The 14,385-nt window shown below is 40.2% G+C and overlaps 1 protein-coding gene across 12 annotated transcripts in view; it reads right to left on the reverse strand.

Moving 5' to 3' along the window:
* The window catches only part of LOC125231271 (kinesin-like protein unc-104), a 172,451-nt gene that overhangs the window by 25,928 nt on the left and 132,138 nt on the right, over positions 1–14,385 (reverse strand). For 8 of the 12 annotated variants that reach the window (XM_048136710.1, XM_048136702.1, XM_048136707.1 and 5 more), the window contains 11 exons: positions 14,166–14,329; positions 11,538–11,677; positions 10,452–10,493; positions 7,594–7,725; positions 6,880–7,080; positions 6,118–6,275; positions 5,464–5,608; positions 4,281–4,444; positions 3,736–3,850; positions 2,508–2,641; positions 1,831–2,042 (listed from right to left, as the gene is read on the reverse strand). In XM_048136710.1, coding sequence (XP_047992667.1) covers positions 1,831–2,042; positions 2,508–2,641; positions 3,736–3,850; positions 4,281–4,444; positions 5,464–5,608; positions 6,118–6,275; positions 6,880–7,080; positions 7,594–7,725; positions 10,452–10,493; positions 11,538–11,677; positions 14,166–14,329 — 1,607 coding nt within the window. The remainder of the gene's footprint in view (positions 1–1,830; positions 2,043–2,507; positions 2,642–3,735; positions 3,851–4,280; positions 4,445–5,463; positions 5,609–6,117; positions 6,276–6,879; positions 7,081–7,593; positions 7,726–10,451; positions 10,494–11,537; positions 11,678–14,165; positions 14,330–14,385) is intronic. The other 4 variants (XM_048136709.1, XM_048136708.1, XM_048136703.1 and 1 more) reach the window with 2 other exon arrangements.

Below are 14,385 nucleotides of genomic sequence, written 5' to 3' on the forward strand. Positions count from 1 at the left end.
AAAAGTAGAGGCAGATGTATCTCCATCTTTGTCGCTCATATAAGTAGTCAAGAGAGTCCAAGAGCCAATTGGACGTTCTAGGCTTTATTATTCTTTACGACATATCGACGGATTTCGAATTTGTGCATTGGTACTTGAGATCGGGTTTTGAGTTTTGAGTGCGTCGATATGACACTTTTCTCGCCTAAATAATGAGAACTAATTAATCAAAAAATCTAGGTTTGTATTCTAATTCTACTTATAAAAAAGGTAAAGAAAATCCAAAACCATCCGCCATTTCTATATGGATATTTTTACGATGTTCTCATAATTTAGCTTTTCTAGAATATAATGAAATATGTGAATAATAATAAAAACGGTACGTATAAACGGAAATAGCGTTGTAAAATGTTAAATCATAATAAAAAAGCAGCAATTAAAAAAAGCTCTATTTAAAAATTATCAGCATTTTCTAGACATTCAAAATTTGAATACAGGATAAAACACACTTACCCTTAATAGAATACATATTTACAACTAGCACTACGTATAAAATCATTATACATCTTAAGTAGAAATATCTCAGGTCGGATAGAATTCATCTTTTCAGAAATCATTTCACGGCACTAGCAAAATAGGATCGTAAGAGACTTTATATTGATCACCGAATAGAAACAAAAGTAGAAATAACTGAACTTCAAATGAGACAACATAATGCAACCGAAAATAAAAAAAATCAAAATATGCAATGAACCTGTAATAATAGTAAATTAGTCAAAAGTATAGAAAATTATAACATTGCGCAGTCGCGGACAAAATATTGTATGGTTACCCAAAAAAGGTACACAACCCATTATTCTAGAATCTCACAATCTACGAGTACCATTCTATCTGGAAAAATCCGTACACCCATACAAAAATATCTCGACATCATCCAAACATAAACATCAAACCTTGCTACAATCTTGATCACACTTTCAACTACCTACTTACAACTTACCTGATGACTTTATTCAAGTGCCTAGTCAAATCAGCTTCTTTTTAAGAACTGTCAAAACGGATTACAACGACTTGCTAATATGGAATTTATATGAAATCGAATTGAGTGACGTTACGGTCAATTCAGTTACTTTATATAATTCTACCTGACTTATTAAATAGAAATTGAAGTTAAAAATAACTTCTGTCCATGTTTTTCTAATAATTATCTGATGCTTTATTTCGTTCATGGTATAAAATATTTTATTTTAACTACAGTCAAGTTCCCTATACCAATCACACAAAAATCAACTCTCCGAATCCCCTAACGGCAGGGTCCCGACATTGTTCTAAGCAAAGAGCGCTGTCTGGCAGCTGCTTCAAACGCAGACCTTCGCACTTTCACACAACCGCCGCTCGCTCGCCACTGTCGCCTTAGCCGGATAGTCCACTATCATATATTTATCATATAAATATGATCAAAGGTCTGTATGCCTCCCTTTTTCTCCAACGTGAAGAAAAAGGACGGTATGTTGCCTATGATCATATTTCTATGATAAACAAACATAGCCTGTGTGGTAACGGGTTAAGAATTTCACCACCCCCTTTCTTCCCGTGGGTGTCGTAGAAGGCGACTATGGGATATGGGTTAAATTGTGGCGTAGGCGAGAGGCTGGCAACCTGTCACTGCAATTTCACAGTTTCGTTTTCTTTCAACCCCTTATTTGCCAAGAGTGGCACTGAAGCTTTAGTAGTTTCATGTGTTCTGCCTGCCCCTTTATGGGATACAGGCGTGATTGTATGTATGTAAACATATGCCTATCGGCCTTAGAGCAATATCGTGGCTAGGTGATGAAGTGTCACCTCGCTTACCGCAGTTTCTCGAGCGTCCAGTAGTGTGTGGCGCCGTTCTTGGTGTCGGTGACCTCGACGGCGACGACGGTGGGCGCGCTGGGCCGGTACTCGTCGTCGGCGTCGTCGCGCGGCGCCAGCTCCGCGGGGAGGGGGGAGTACGGCGTGTCCGTCAGGAGCGTGAATTGGAACTGGACTTTCTTGCGGAGCTCGACGGAGATCGCGTTGGCTTCCTGTGGGGAAAGTTTTAAGTGTTTCATGGTCTTTTAGGATATAAACTAACTAGAAGACAGGTAAAACGTTATGTTATCATTGGTGTATGATATGAATCAACCAGTGTAGCGTCAGGATTAAAATATTACAGAAATCTTGTTATTTTGGAAGACAGAGTGTGCTATTTCCCTTATAATTTGACATGTATTACATCATTTTATAAGACAAACAGCTCCCCCTTTCCGACCTCTGAAGCTAATGCAGCAAATAGATAATGCATCCGCTACCGTCCGTCCACAACGGAGTAAGCGAGCGGATTAATCAAACTGTATGACACTATCTATCTGACGCGATCGTGTAGAAAATTTTACCTACAATTTACTAGCACCGTTTAGTCATCAATCGGACACTCTAAGGTGTGCATATTTTTGCTAACCTAATTTATTGTTTCACTGTTGAACAAAGGCCACAATCGACCTACTCACCTTCAGGAATATAGCGTTCCCCCACAGGTCGTCTCGGAGCGAGGTGAACTGGTGGTACTTCCACTTGCGGAACGCCCACGCGGCCAGCCCCACCTCGCGCGCCGACCAACACTCTGTCTCAAACAGGGGATTCACTAAAGGAACGGAAATATTGTCAGTCTATCTGATAACAAAACATAAACTCGCTGTAACTATAACATGGAGGCATGAGATGCGTTATTCTGTCTCTGAATGGTATCGAGTAGCCTTAGGTGAACGGCGCGGTACGAAAACGGAAACCTTTATATGATTTTAATTCTACTGAATAAAAAGTGAATTGTAAAAGTACATGCTTACTTGCTCTTTTGCAAAATACAGACAATATCAAAATGTTTATTTGTTACTTTTAAAAGTCGACAACACATTTTTCAATTAATTTGATAACACATCTCATGTACAAGGTTGTGGAATAAATAATAAAAATCTATGTATAATGTAATAAAAACAACTGTGCAGGAAACGAAGAAAAATATAATTGTTGACCAAAATTATACCATACGTTTTTGGAATGTATTAAATATGTACAAAAGAATCTGAAATATTAAATTAAATCACAAAAAAAGTCATTGGTATTTTTCGCAAAATCGTAACATAATGAAAAGTGAGATGCATAGCACTTTTTAAACAGAAACCATAAAATCGCATCTTATAATAAAACTTGCAATAAAGGGACGACCCTATATGAACAGCTTAACCCCTCGCGTGCGAATGCGTCAAAAAATCGCGGGTTCCAACCTCGGCTATGCCATGTAGAGCAAAAAAAATGCAAAAATATTACCCAATTTTACGCACGGATCCGTGCATAGCATACGACCCCATCGTAAGGTTGGTTAAGGTTCTTTTAGATTACTATCATTAATCCCACATATGCTGCCTGCCAAATTTGACATCCACACTAATATTATAAATAGGAAAGTGTGTGTGTGTCTGTTTGTTTGTCCGTCTTTCACGTCAAAACGGTGCGACGAATTGACTTGATTTTTTTTAGTGGAGATATTTGAAGGGATGGAGAGTGCCATAGGCTACTTTTTGTCTCTTTCTAACGCGAGCGAAGCGGGCAAAAGCTAGTTTAAAATAATAGACAGAAATGCCCAAGCACGGAACCGTATCTAAGCATACGCGAGGTTATTATTTAGGGGTTAATAGATAAAATAATAGAATGAAGGTTCGTTCGTTTCTGAATGCTCACCAAAGATATCTTCGTCGTTGTGGAAGTCTTCAGGAGTGTAGGAACTGTACATGGACATGGTCACGCTCTGCTCCTCCACCTGACGCTGCAACGCGTCTATGCGGGCTTCGTAGTTCTGTAACCAAAGTATACCTTAGAAATGTGCGTTTAGCTCTTGCTTGCATGAAACTTCGAGGAAGTAAAAAGAAGCTAGTATACAAAACTTTGAAGTTTTAAATTACGCTTATATTGACCGGGATATTTTTTTTTAATTTTTTTTTTATTATAAATGGGCTTACTCTTGACCACAGACTAGCCAAAGGCAAAGATCGTGATTACCTTTTTGATTTTTATTGAGGTCCCTCACGATCTATATCCCGGTCAATATAAGTGTAATGAAATTAACCGTGAATCATTTAAAACTCATATTACGATTTTTTTAATTATTAATGGGCTTACTCATGGTCACAGACTAGCCGAGGCCCTCGCCCAGAATTTTGATCGTTGCGAAATCTTCTGTTTGTGGTCATAATGTGAACTAATCTACAATGGATACTATATATTACCTTTCTCTGTTCCTCAAATTGCTGGTCAGCATGCTCTTTCTCCCTCCGGAACTGCTCTTCTAAAGCCACGAGACGCTTCTGCATTTCAGCTTTAAGGTCGATGCCTTGCTTCTCCAGCAGCTCGCATTGCGCGAAGTCCCAGTCTACGTTCTCGGCGTCGTTTACTGAGAAGGAAAAATAAAATTGGGATCAAGTTGTTACCTACAGAATAATAGTAGATTACATACTGGCCAAGTTGTGTATACTATTTTTCTGTTCGACGGAGTCAGGAATCGATAACTTCGCTTAGCGCAGTGATCTGAAATTTGATGCTTACCGGCCGGTGGACAAATTGAATAATTTAAGGTGTCCGAAAATTTGCCAGAGTTAAAGTCAATGTTTTTAGGAACAAACAATAATTTCCAGTTTTAATGTAGGTATAATTTTCAGGTAAAAAACAGGCATCCTGAAGTCTGTATAATTTGGCTTCATAATTTTGGGAAAGTGGCTGTTTGAGTAAAAATTATTGTTGGTCTTTCGGAAATATTTCTCGACTGACATTGTCAAACGTGAGACAGACGACGTCCAGTGGCGTGTTTCACAATAGTGACAACTGTCGTCCGACAGTGTCACTTCGCCGTTCATTGCCTGTTCAACAAGGGAATATTGACGCTGAGTAACAATGTTATCGACCCAGAGAAAGGTGTCATAATTGTCACAATGTCACCCTCTGTGGTGAAACAGCCCATAGTGCGTTTAAAAGAGTGTTTACAAGAGGGTTTAAGACATTACCAGCAGGCTCGGCGGTAGCCATCTCCTTGTCCTTAATGATGGCCTTGTGCTCTTGGGGTTCGCTGGGACGGGTGAAGCGGAACACGTGGTTCTGGCCTAGGATTACGCGAGGACCAATCTTCAAGAGGGATTAAGATCTTACTAGCAGGTTCAGCAGTAGCCGTCTCATTGTCTTTAATGATGGCCTCCTTGTGTTCCTGGGGTTGGCCGGGGTGGGTGAAGTGGAACACGTGGTTCTTGTGCAGGATACAACCCTTCATACTTACATCAGAAGTTGGATCTTACCAGCAGGCTCGACGGTGGCCATCTCATAATCCGTTCATAACCTCTACCCGCTACCGCCCTTGAAGAAAACACTTGGTTCTTGTCCAGGATATAGCTCCTCGGGATTGAATTACAAGTTGGATCTTACCAGCAGGTTCTGCGGTAGCCATTTCCTTGTCTTTGATGATGGCCTCCTTGTGCTCCTGAGGTTGGCCGGGGTGAGTGAAGCGGAACACGTGATTTTTGCCCAGGATAACTCGGGAGCCGGTCTTCAGGATTATCGGCTCCGTGACCTGGGGAATAAGAATGATTTTTAGTAATGTTCGAACAAAATTCTCTCATCAGGGGAAGATATGAGCGATTTGAGATGTAAAAGACTAAAGGAAACACCATTTTTATGAACACAAAATCTCATTAAAACCAAAGCTCAATAAGTAGCTGAGTCAGCTGCTATATAATCTAACAATGTCGTCGGTCATAGAATTATAAGTATTGATAAAAGGAGTGCAGCATATGTGTTCCCTCAAAAATCAGGATTAATCCCAGGACCTAGTCAGTAATGCGAATGTCAAGCTTTCATGAGCCGTGATAAAATACTACAAGAAAGAAGAAGAATCTACCCTCACGCCCGTTGAAGTAGATGAGCGCCTCACGATGGGGTATGAGGCAGATGATGTTCACGAAGGACGTGGGGAACATTGGCTTCTGAAGCCAGGCTACCAGATGCCAGAATGCCAGGCTCTCATGATCCGTGGCTACCAGGATAACACAAGGAAGGAGAGATACAGTAACGATAACTAACCTCACGTCCATTGACGTAGATGAGCGCCTCTCGATGGGGTATGAGGCAGATGACACCATCAGTGTTTTCGAAGATGCAGTGCTCGCTCAGGATGTGAGAGCCGCACAGTTGGATGTCTTGAGGAACGTTGGCCTCTGATGTTCCGAGTCTGGTCACGCCTGCAAAATGATAGCATATTAAGCAGTGTAATTAAATAAGCAGGCTCTTAAACAGGCTCAGGTCCCAAGTTGGTCGCTTTAAGCAAAACATGGCCAAATGGGGATTGCTCCACCACAAACCACGGCGCGCCTACTGGCGTACCGCGCATGCCCGTATCACTCGGAGCTCGATCTGAGAGACGCGACAGCCAGGGCTGTTAATGCTGCTGCCTATTTATTGCGCATCTACTGTATAAAAAAGAAAGAAACCTCGACACGATAAGAAGATTTAATAAAGAATTTTCTACCACTTTGGTAATCGACGGTTCGACAGCACCATCGCAAATGTCAATTTCCTAAATAAGCATATCATTTATTGCGACGCAACCATATATTTCCACAGAGAGTCGATGGTAAGCTTAGATGGACTAAGTTTCCTATCGTTGCTCAAAAAGATAAGATTTAAATTAAATATCATTTTTCCTGTACTTTTATTCCCTCTTTAGGGTTCCGTACCAAAAAGGTACATAAGGAACCCTTATAGTGCGACTGTGTCCGTCTGTCACATTACTAAATATCTCGAGAACTATATAAATAAGAGTGTAAAACCTAAGGTAAAACTTACCATCCTTGATGTAATAGATGAGGCACTCCGACAGATTCGGGTCCTCATTCAGGTTAACCAGATGCGGAGTCTTCTTTGGAGAGTATACTCCAACGGTGATGCCCTCTTTGACGGCGACTCCCATCTCAGCGAAGACGGCTTCGCGCTGAACGCGGATCTGCTCGGTACGCTTAAGTTTCTCTTCCCAGGTCTCGTTCAATTCTGAATTTTAAAAAATTATGGTTAGACTTGAAAAGGGGTAAACTTATTCAAATGTAGCATAGGAGTTGCGTAAGAAATTTACAACATTGCAACTCAGATTTACAAGCAGTAATTCTAAGTTTAGTCAGTATACTGTAAAGGGGAGACTTGAAGTTTCACTTTACAGACAGGTTTCGTTTCGCATCACGCAGTAAAATCAAATTCAAAGACACATTTCTAATTATTAACTACTGGCCCCGTAGCCGAATGGCATTTCTCCGACGCCAAACGAAAGCGATACGCCGCTGGCTCTGTCGCGCCAATACGCAAGCGCGATAGAGATAGATATCTACTAGCGCTTCGTTTCGTGAGCGTTTCGTGAGCGATTGTGCCATTCGGCTAGCCACCCTGTACTTCATCAATTTTCACCCTTCAGCACATCAAGTAAGTTATCATACCCACTCAGCAGCAAAACCATCTTGAATTCTTCTCTGTTTTCAATCAATATTCACCCAACTTAAAATAACTACTTACCAGCGATAAGTTTCTCAGACGCCTGCAATTGGTCCACGGCTTCTTCGGCAATAGTCGTGGCCGCTCGGGACAGCTTCGGAGACAGCACTTCGGCCTCGCTCTTCTTGCGCTGCGGAGACGCGTTCTCCTCCGCTGTTTCATATGGATTCATGTTAATGTTGGATAGAGATAGATATAGATATATTTTACTTTGTGCGGTTAAATTGTGTTAGTGGTTGATTTCAAATTTTGAAAATTCCCATTGTTATACCGTGACCCATTGAAACCCGTTTTATGTCAGTGATAACGGACAACGCGTGCTGATTAGTACAATTACAAATAAATGTGTTATTTTTTCCTTAAAACCGTTGTACTGAGTGTGTTCACATATGTTCCCAGAAATGATAAGAATGTAACATTTTTTTGTTTTTCTTTTCAATAATGAAGCCAATTATATTTCGCTCAATCGCGACTGTATCTTTTCATATTATTTTCTTCCTTATACTGTTATTTCAATTTTTATAAAGGTATATTATATTATCATATTATTTATATAGGTATATTATATTATATTATGAGTATTATTATGACTAATACAAAATACTAAATTATAAAGATTGTACAAAAGATAAATATGGCAACATTGAGATCTAAAACGTAGACAAGATATGGGAGCATGCAGTTTAGGCTATGAAGCTTTTCTGCAGCGACATACGCAATTACGCAACATACAGTTTTCACTCCCGTTCGCGACTTTCTCAACCGACTTCCAAAAATGTACACAATTCAATGAGGATTTTTATCAATTCAGAGAACTGTGTTATTTATTTCCTGATTTGTAATTTATTTTCTCACTTGATAGTCGGTTATATCGTACAATTTAGTGGATTTTATAACAAACTATTTCGTGTGTAAGTTTGTGTAGAAAAACGTACAAAACTGCCAATTTTGTCAGTGTCAGGCCGCGAACGGAACACATAACTAGACATTTCAACAAATATTACAATAGAAATATAGTGTGTTGTTGAAATATTCAGTTTTACATACAGACACACAATAAATATGAATATCAAAATATAAACTATCCCAAACATTCCCATACTAAATATGCATAAATAGACCATAACCAACACCAATCACAAAAGCGCAGATATCATATAACTGACTTGAATATTAGGTACATGGTACTCGTGAAGTGAACGAGGTTGCCTACGAACGCCACAAGCTTTGGACATGGGTGCATACTTATATATTGCATATAATATGCTACAGACGTTAAATTTTCGTGAGACATATTCAAACATTTAATCAATATACGGTTGTACTCACGTAATAGGCTACTAGACTCATATCTATTTTGGCACAATAAATGATTGTCTTCTGTAATATTTGACGTAAGAAACCAGTGTTTAATGATTTTGAGTATTAAATGTGTACGATGACTACGTATTTTTAATTTAAAAATGCGAGTAATTGTTTTTTTATTTTGGCCACCGAAAACGCTGTCGGTCGTGTAGGGACGTCATAATAGTACGTACCTAAAGTGTCAGAAAGTGTAGCCTCGTACCTAAAGTGTCAGAAGTGTTTTTCGCACTGAATGACTTCACATTCACAGATAATCTATAGATGACATGGTTGATGTTGTTTTCGCCTGATTAAAAGTATTCTTTAAAAAGTAATATTCTTAATTAATTTAATGAGTACAGCATAATATTACAAAATAAAAACTAAACTAAAATTACACTAAAAATAAACGACGTACAACTAATATTAAAAACAAACAACTTAAAAATATAAACAAACTAAAAAGCCGCTCCCAGCCGTTCCTGATGCAAAAGTGCCCAAAACGCTCACTGCATTCCCGCGTTGGATTACAATGGAAAGCTTTTGCACCAGGAACGACTCGGAGCGGGGGTCCTCTCCTTTTTGTCTAAGTCGACGGCCCAGTTCGCGCACGAAACGCTTCGCGTCTGCACCCCAGCACCCTGCCGTCTCCACCGCAAAAGGGACAAAAATGTACCCAGGCCCAATGGGAATATACTTCTTTAAAAATATTTTTTGCAGTTTTTAAGTCATAATAAAATATAGTGATTTTGTTTTCGGTTAATTGGACAGTAAGTAATAATCTAATAATATAAGACAAACTTTAAAAAAGGGCCAAGTAGCCTAACTATTATATCGCGACTGCTGCGACATGTTTCGGGTCCTGAGTGTCAGGTCTAGCGCAGGACGGGTCTTCTAAATGACCAGAAACATGTTGCGATATAATTATTACTTGGCCTTAACCAAACTGACGACCGACGCAATAAAACACTTGAGATCGCGTTATCAGTTTCCCATTGTCTTTTCGGAGCGAGCCGAGACACAGATTAAATTACTAACGTAACAGATCCTTCACTTGCCCGCAAAACGACAAATGCCTAAGCTTTATTTAAGTAATACTAATAAGTTGCTACGTAAAACTCAGAAGAATAGTAGGTACGTGCCACGCGACTACACAGGCGGGCGCCCTCTCGGCCACTTGTTACCTCGAGGCAACTGCTAGCGGGTAGGAACTTAACGCGCGACCGCGAGCGAGTGACGTAGGCCTGGCCGAGACCTGTATCGACATTACTTTATGTGAGTTTACTACTTGCACTATAGGTCTTGGCTGGCTCCTTGAAATACAATGGTAAACTGATAAAACGAGCTCAAGGGTTTAATTGTCTCGGTAGTCAGTTTGGTTGAGGGCAGGTATACGTGAGTACAACCGTAAATTGATTAAATATTTATAATATGCTACGTTGCCAGCTCGATATATAGATATTGTATTTAAGCATGGCAACTCAGGAGGCCAAGCGTACAGGTGGGGTGTACAATGCAGAAGCCTCGTTACTTACTGGCAGTCTCTTTCTTTTCATAAACGACTCTACCATCTGGTCCTAGTTCGTGGGACATTTGGAAAAAGAAACGTTTTAGTATCAGGAATAGATGTTCGTTGTGGCGTTTCTGTAGCATGGTTATTTACACATTACAAGTCACACAGAACGAGCTAACCGATCACATGACGGCTATACAACCTAACTGGAACAATAAGGAGTGTAATACTTACTGGCGAGGAATCGGTGAGCCGATCTGATCGTTATTCCTTTCTTTTTTACGCTTTTCTAATAATACTACATACTTGTATCACATACACACATACAGCTCAGCCGAAATCATTTACATCTTCGATTGATTTTTCATTAGCTTCGGTCGCGTCAAAGAAAAATCTGTGCCTACGTAAACGGTACTAATTTAAGAGGCACCTAAGGGAAAATAAGTCCGTGCAATTTACAACAGGAAATTAAATTAGATCAGTTTATTTATAAATACCTTGGACTTTGCTAAATGTGGACTTAATACTTCAATGCTTTAACATTGTATAATATAATCTAAGTAACTTTCAACGGGAACTATCGTTTTTTTGCTCACCAGTTGGCACCACTGTTGAATAAGGTCCAGAGATATATGGCTGTCAAAGTCCAAGGCGACTTATAAGATCGGCGCCGAAACAAAGTTTTGATTCTCATTAATTAATTATAAATAATATCTAGTTTATTAATTTTAACTATCATCATATTTTTCCGCCTATTTTTCTTAATTCCGCTTTCAAAGCGTTCATATTCATCGCCAAATAATCGATATTTGTAATAATTTCACAAAGGAGATCACTTTTCAACAGGTAAATTAAAGAAATTATAATTTATGTCAAGAAGCCCGCCAAAAGCAGTGACAATTGAATCTTTTTGGACCTCACGCGACATCAGCGCCTCTAGTGGCAGATTCATACCCCCATTACTTGAGTTAACATTTCGATCTAATTGCACAGTTCTTTTGACGATGTTCGAGCATTAAAGAAACTTAATGTCAGTACATAAGTATCGGCTACCGATTCCTCGTCAACAAGTGTCGCGACTCCCCCCCCTCCCACCGCCCGCGCTCACCTTCCTCCACCTCGATGCCCTCAGCCTTGAGCAGCTCGCGCAGTTTGAGGATCTCCTCCTTGAGCTCGCGAATAAGCTTGGCGTTCGCGTCCTCGTTGACAACCGCCTTGCAGACGATCTGCTTGGCGCGGTCGGCGTATCTACAAGTGAAATTTGAACCATTTTAATTACAAGCTTTTATTCATCTTGTTAGTATGTTAGTGTGCGTCAAAACGTAGAAGCTAAATTTGACCCACTTCCCGGTTTCCGATTGAGCTGAAATTACATATGTAAATTACGTGACAATGCAATATTATGGTATCATGGAGCTGATCTGATGATGGAGTAGAAAGGTGGTCATAGGAACTCTGTCATGAGACGTCGTATCCCCATCGACTAAGGGTTTTTTAGAAACGTGTCAGAGAGCAGTAGATGACTGTTGAAAGAAAGGTACATAAAAGCTTGTGCCAAAAATGAAATTTTTGCAAAAAACTTATTACATTCTGATAAGATGAAATTTTCCTTTTTACATTTTTTTATAACTAAGTCGCAAAATAAAGTGATGACAGTATTTAGCTTAAATAGTCACTGGTCCCACCGCGAACTAGTAAGCTATGAGCTATCGGCTATAAAAACGAACAAAAGATAAACACCCCCGTGCGAATAAAAGAGACACGGCGATATTGATAGCTCACCGCTGGGCGAGTAACTATAAACATCGCCGTCTTTTATTTACACGGGAGTGATTATCTTTTGTTCGTTTTTATAGCCGATAGCTCATAGCTTACTAGTTCGCGGTGAGACCAGTGCCATAATAACATGAAACAATCAGACGAGCGAGAGTTAACTTTATTATTTTGTTTTACATTAAAATGCAAAAATAAAACATTAATTGCTAGAGTTGTGACTAGGGATTGCAATCCGGTCTGATATCCAATCCGGCCGGATCCGGCCGGATTTTGGGCCCAATCCGGCGGATCCGGCCGAGATACAATTAAGAACGGACGTTATAGCATTACCTACATGCATTATGAGATAACTATTTAAAAAAAGATAATTATGTTTTGTGTTATTTTACAGTTAACTTTTCTCACACGCAAAGAAGAACTAAAAAAACTACAGTAGCTAAATTAATGTCATCAAGAGTAATTGACCTTAGTATTATTTGCTATTGCTGAAACCACAATCTTACTGGGTACCTATTAAAAATGTTCATATTTAAGCTTTGAATTGTTTTTTTATGATTTTTGTAGCAAAGTGCCCCTCATACTTCTTATATCATGCTGAAAACTTTGTTGTTCTCGTAGTCCTACGTCACCACAGAGATGTAAAGGGCCTTCTCAAGCTCGCGCCATGCCTTCCTATCTTCAGCTACCCTCGTGGCCTCGCTCCAGCTCGACCCGGTCGCTCGTAGTTCATCCTCAACGAACCGCTTCCATGAGTTTACAGGGCGCCCGGAGCCAAGGCTCCTTCCAGCGGCGGGTGATTTCCAGCCCAAAGAAATGGTTGCGTTATTTCGTTAGAGGGAACTCTTGGAATTGTGTGCTACCAATGTACTTTTTGTGTCGCGGTTTCCTCACTAATGGGTGTTTGCTGGCATATACTCAATAGGTCATGATTTCAGATAGTGTTTGGCCAGAAAACGCGAAGGATCGACCTCAGTGATATGTTAACGAAAAGTTTTGTCGTATGGCCCTTTGTCACTCTCTACTATTCCACATTTTGCATCCAAGCCAACAATTGCACAGATTTCACTACAGATTCAAAGACGGAAAGTTTGACGCGTCACTTGAGCACATTACTTTTTTTTTTTTATATATACTACGTCGGTGGCAAACAAGTATACGGCCCGCCTGATGTAAAGCGGTCACCGTAACCTATGGACGCCTGCAACTCAAACAGTGTCACATGCGCGTTGCCACCCCATTAGAAACTTGTACATTCCCTTTTGCTGTGTTAAGTACACAGCAAAAAGGACTTTACTTCCAAACGGCCTAGTAATGCAAAAAACGTACGTATTAAATTATTTTTTGATTGGAAATCAGACCGGATTTCAATCCCCTGTTGAGCTACGTTCAAATGTTAGCGTAAATGTTTTTTTTTGCACTATTCTAACATATTAAATTACATTGCCGGATCCGGTACCGGATCCGGCGAATTTCACCGGATCCGGTAGCATGAAAAAAGCACCGGATCCGGCCGGATTACCGGATCCGCCGGACCGGATTGCAATCCCTAGTTGTGACGTCATTGTGCACGTAGGTTAGCTTGTGTCATAAGTAATAATCTCTAGCCGCCCGTAGGCATATAAAAAGGTCTCAAGGTCTCATATTCCAGGACAATATTAATTTATGTACATAACAAAACACATACATACATACAATCACGCCCGTGTCCCACGAAGGGGTAGGCAGAGCACATGAAACTACTCAGGTTTCAGTGCCACTCTTGGCAAATAAGGGGTTGAAAGAAAACGAAACTGTGACATTGCAGTGACAGGTTGCCAGCCTCTCGCCTACGCCACAATTTAACCCATATCCCATAGTCGCCTTCTACGACACCCACGGGAAGAAAGGGGGTGGTGAAATTCTTAACCCGTCACCACACAGGCTAACAAAAATAACAAAAACAAGGTTAAAATTGCCTTACCTCAATGTGCTAAGTGTTTCATCGTAGTTGATATCGGCGGGCGATATGGCAGCTATCATGGCGGTCTTGGAGTTGCCTCCCAGGTTCTCTCGGAGAAGCCAGGTGAGGACAGAGTCACGGTACGGAATGAAGTCTGCCTTCTTTGATTTCTTGCTCTTTGACGCCTGAAAATTAACACCGTGTAAGAAAAAGAAAGAGAAAATAAACGAAACAAACACGG

The sequence above is a fragment of the Leguminivora glycinivorella genome, chromosome 11 (genome assembly GCF_023078275.1).
Source record: "Leguminivora glycinivorella isolate SPB_JAAS2020 chromosome 11, LegGlyc_1.1, whole genome shotgun sequence".
Lineage (NCBI taxonomy): Eukaryota > Metazoa > Arthropoda > Insecta > Lepidoptera > Tortricidae > Leguminivora > Leguminivora glycinivorella.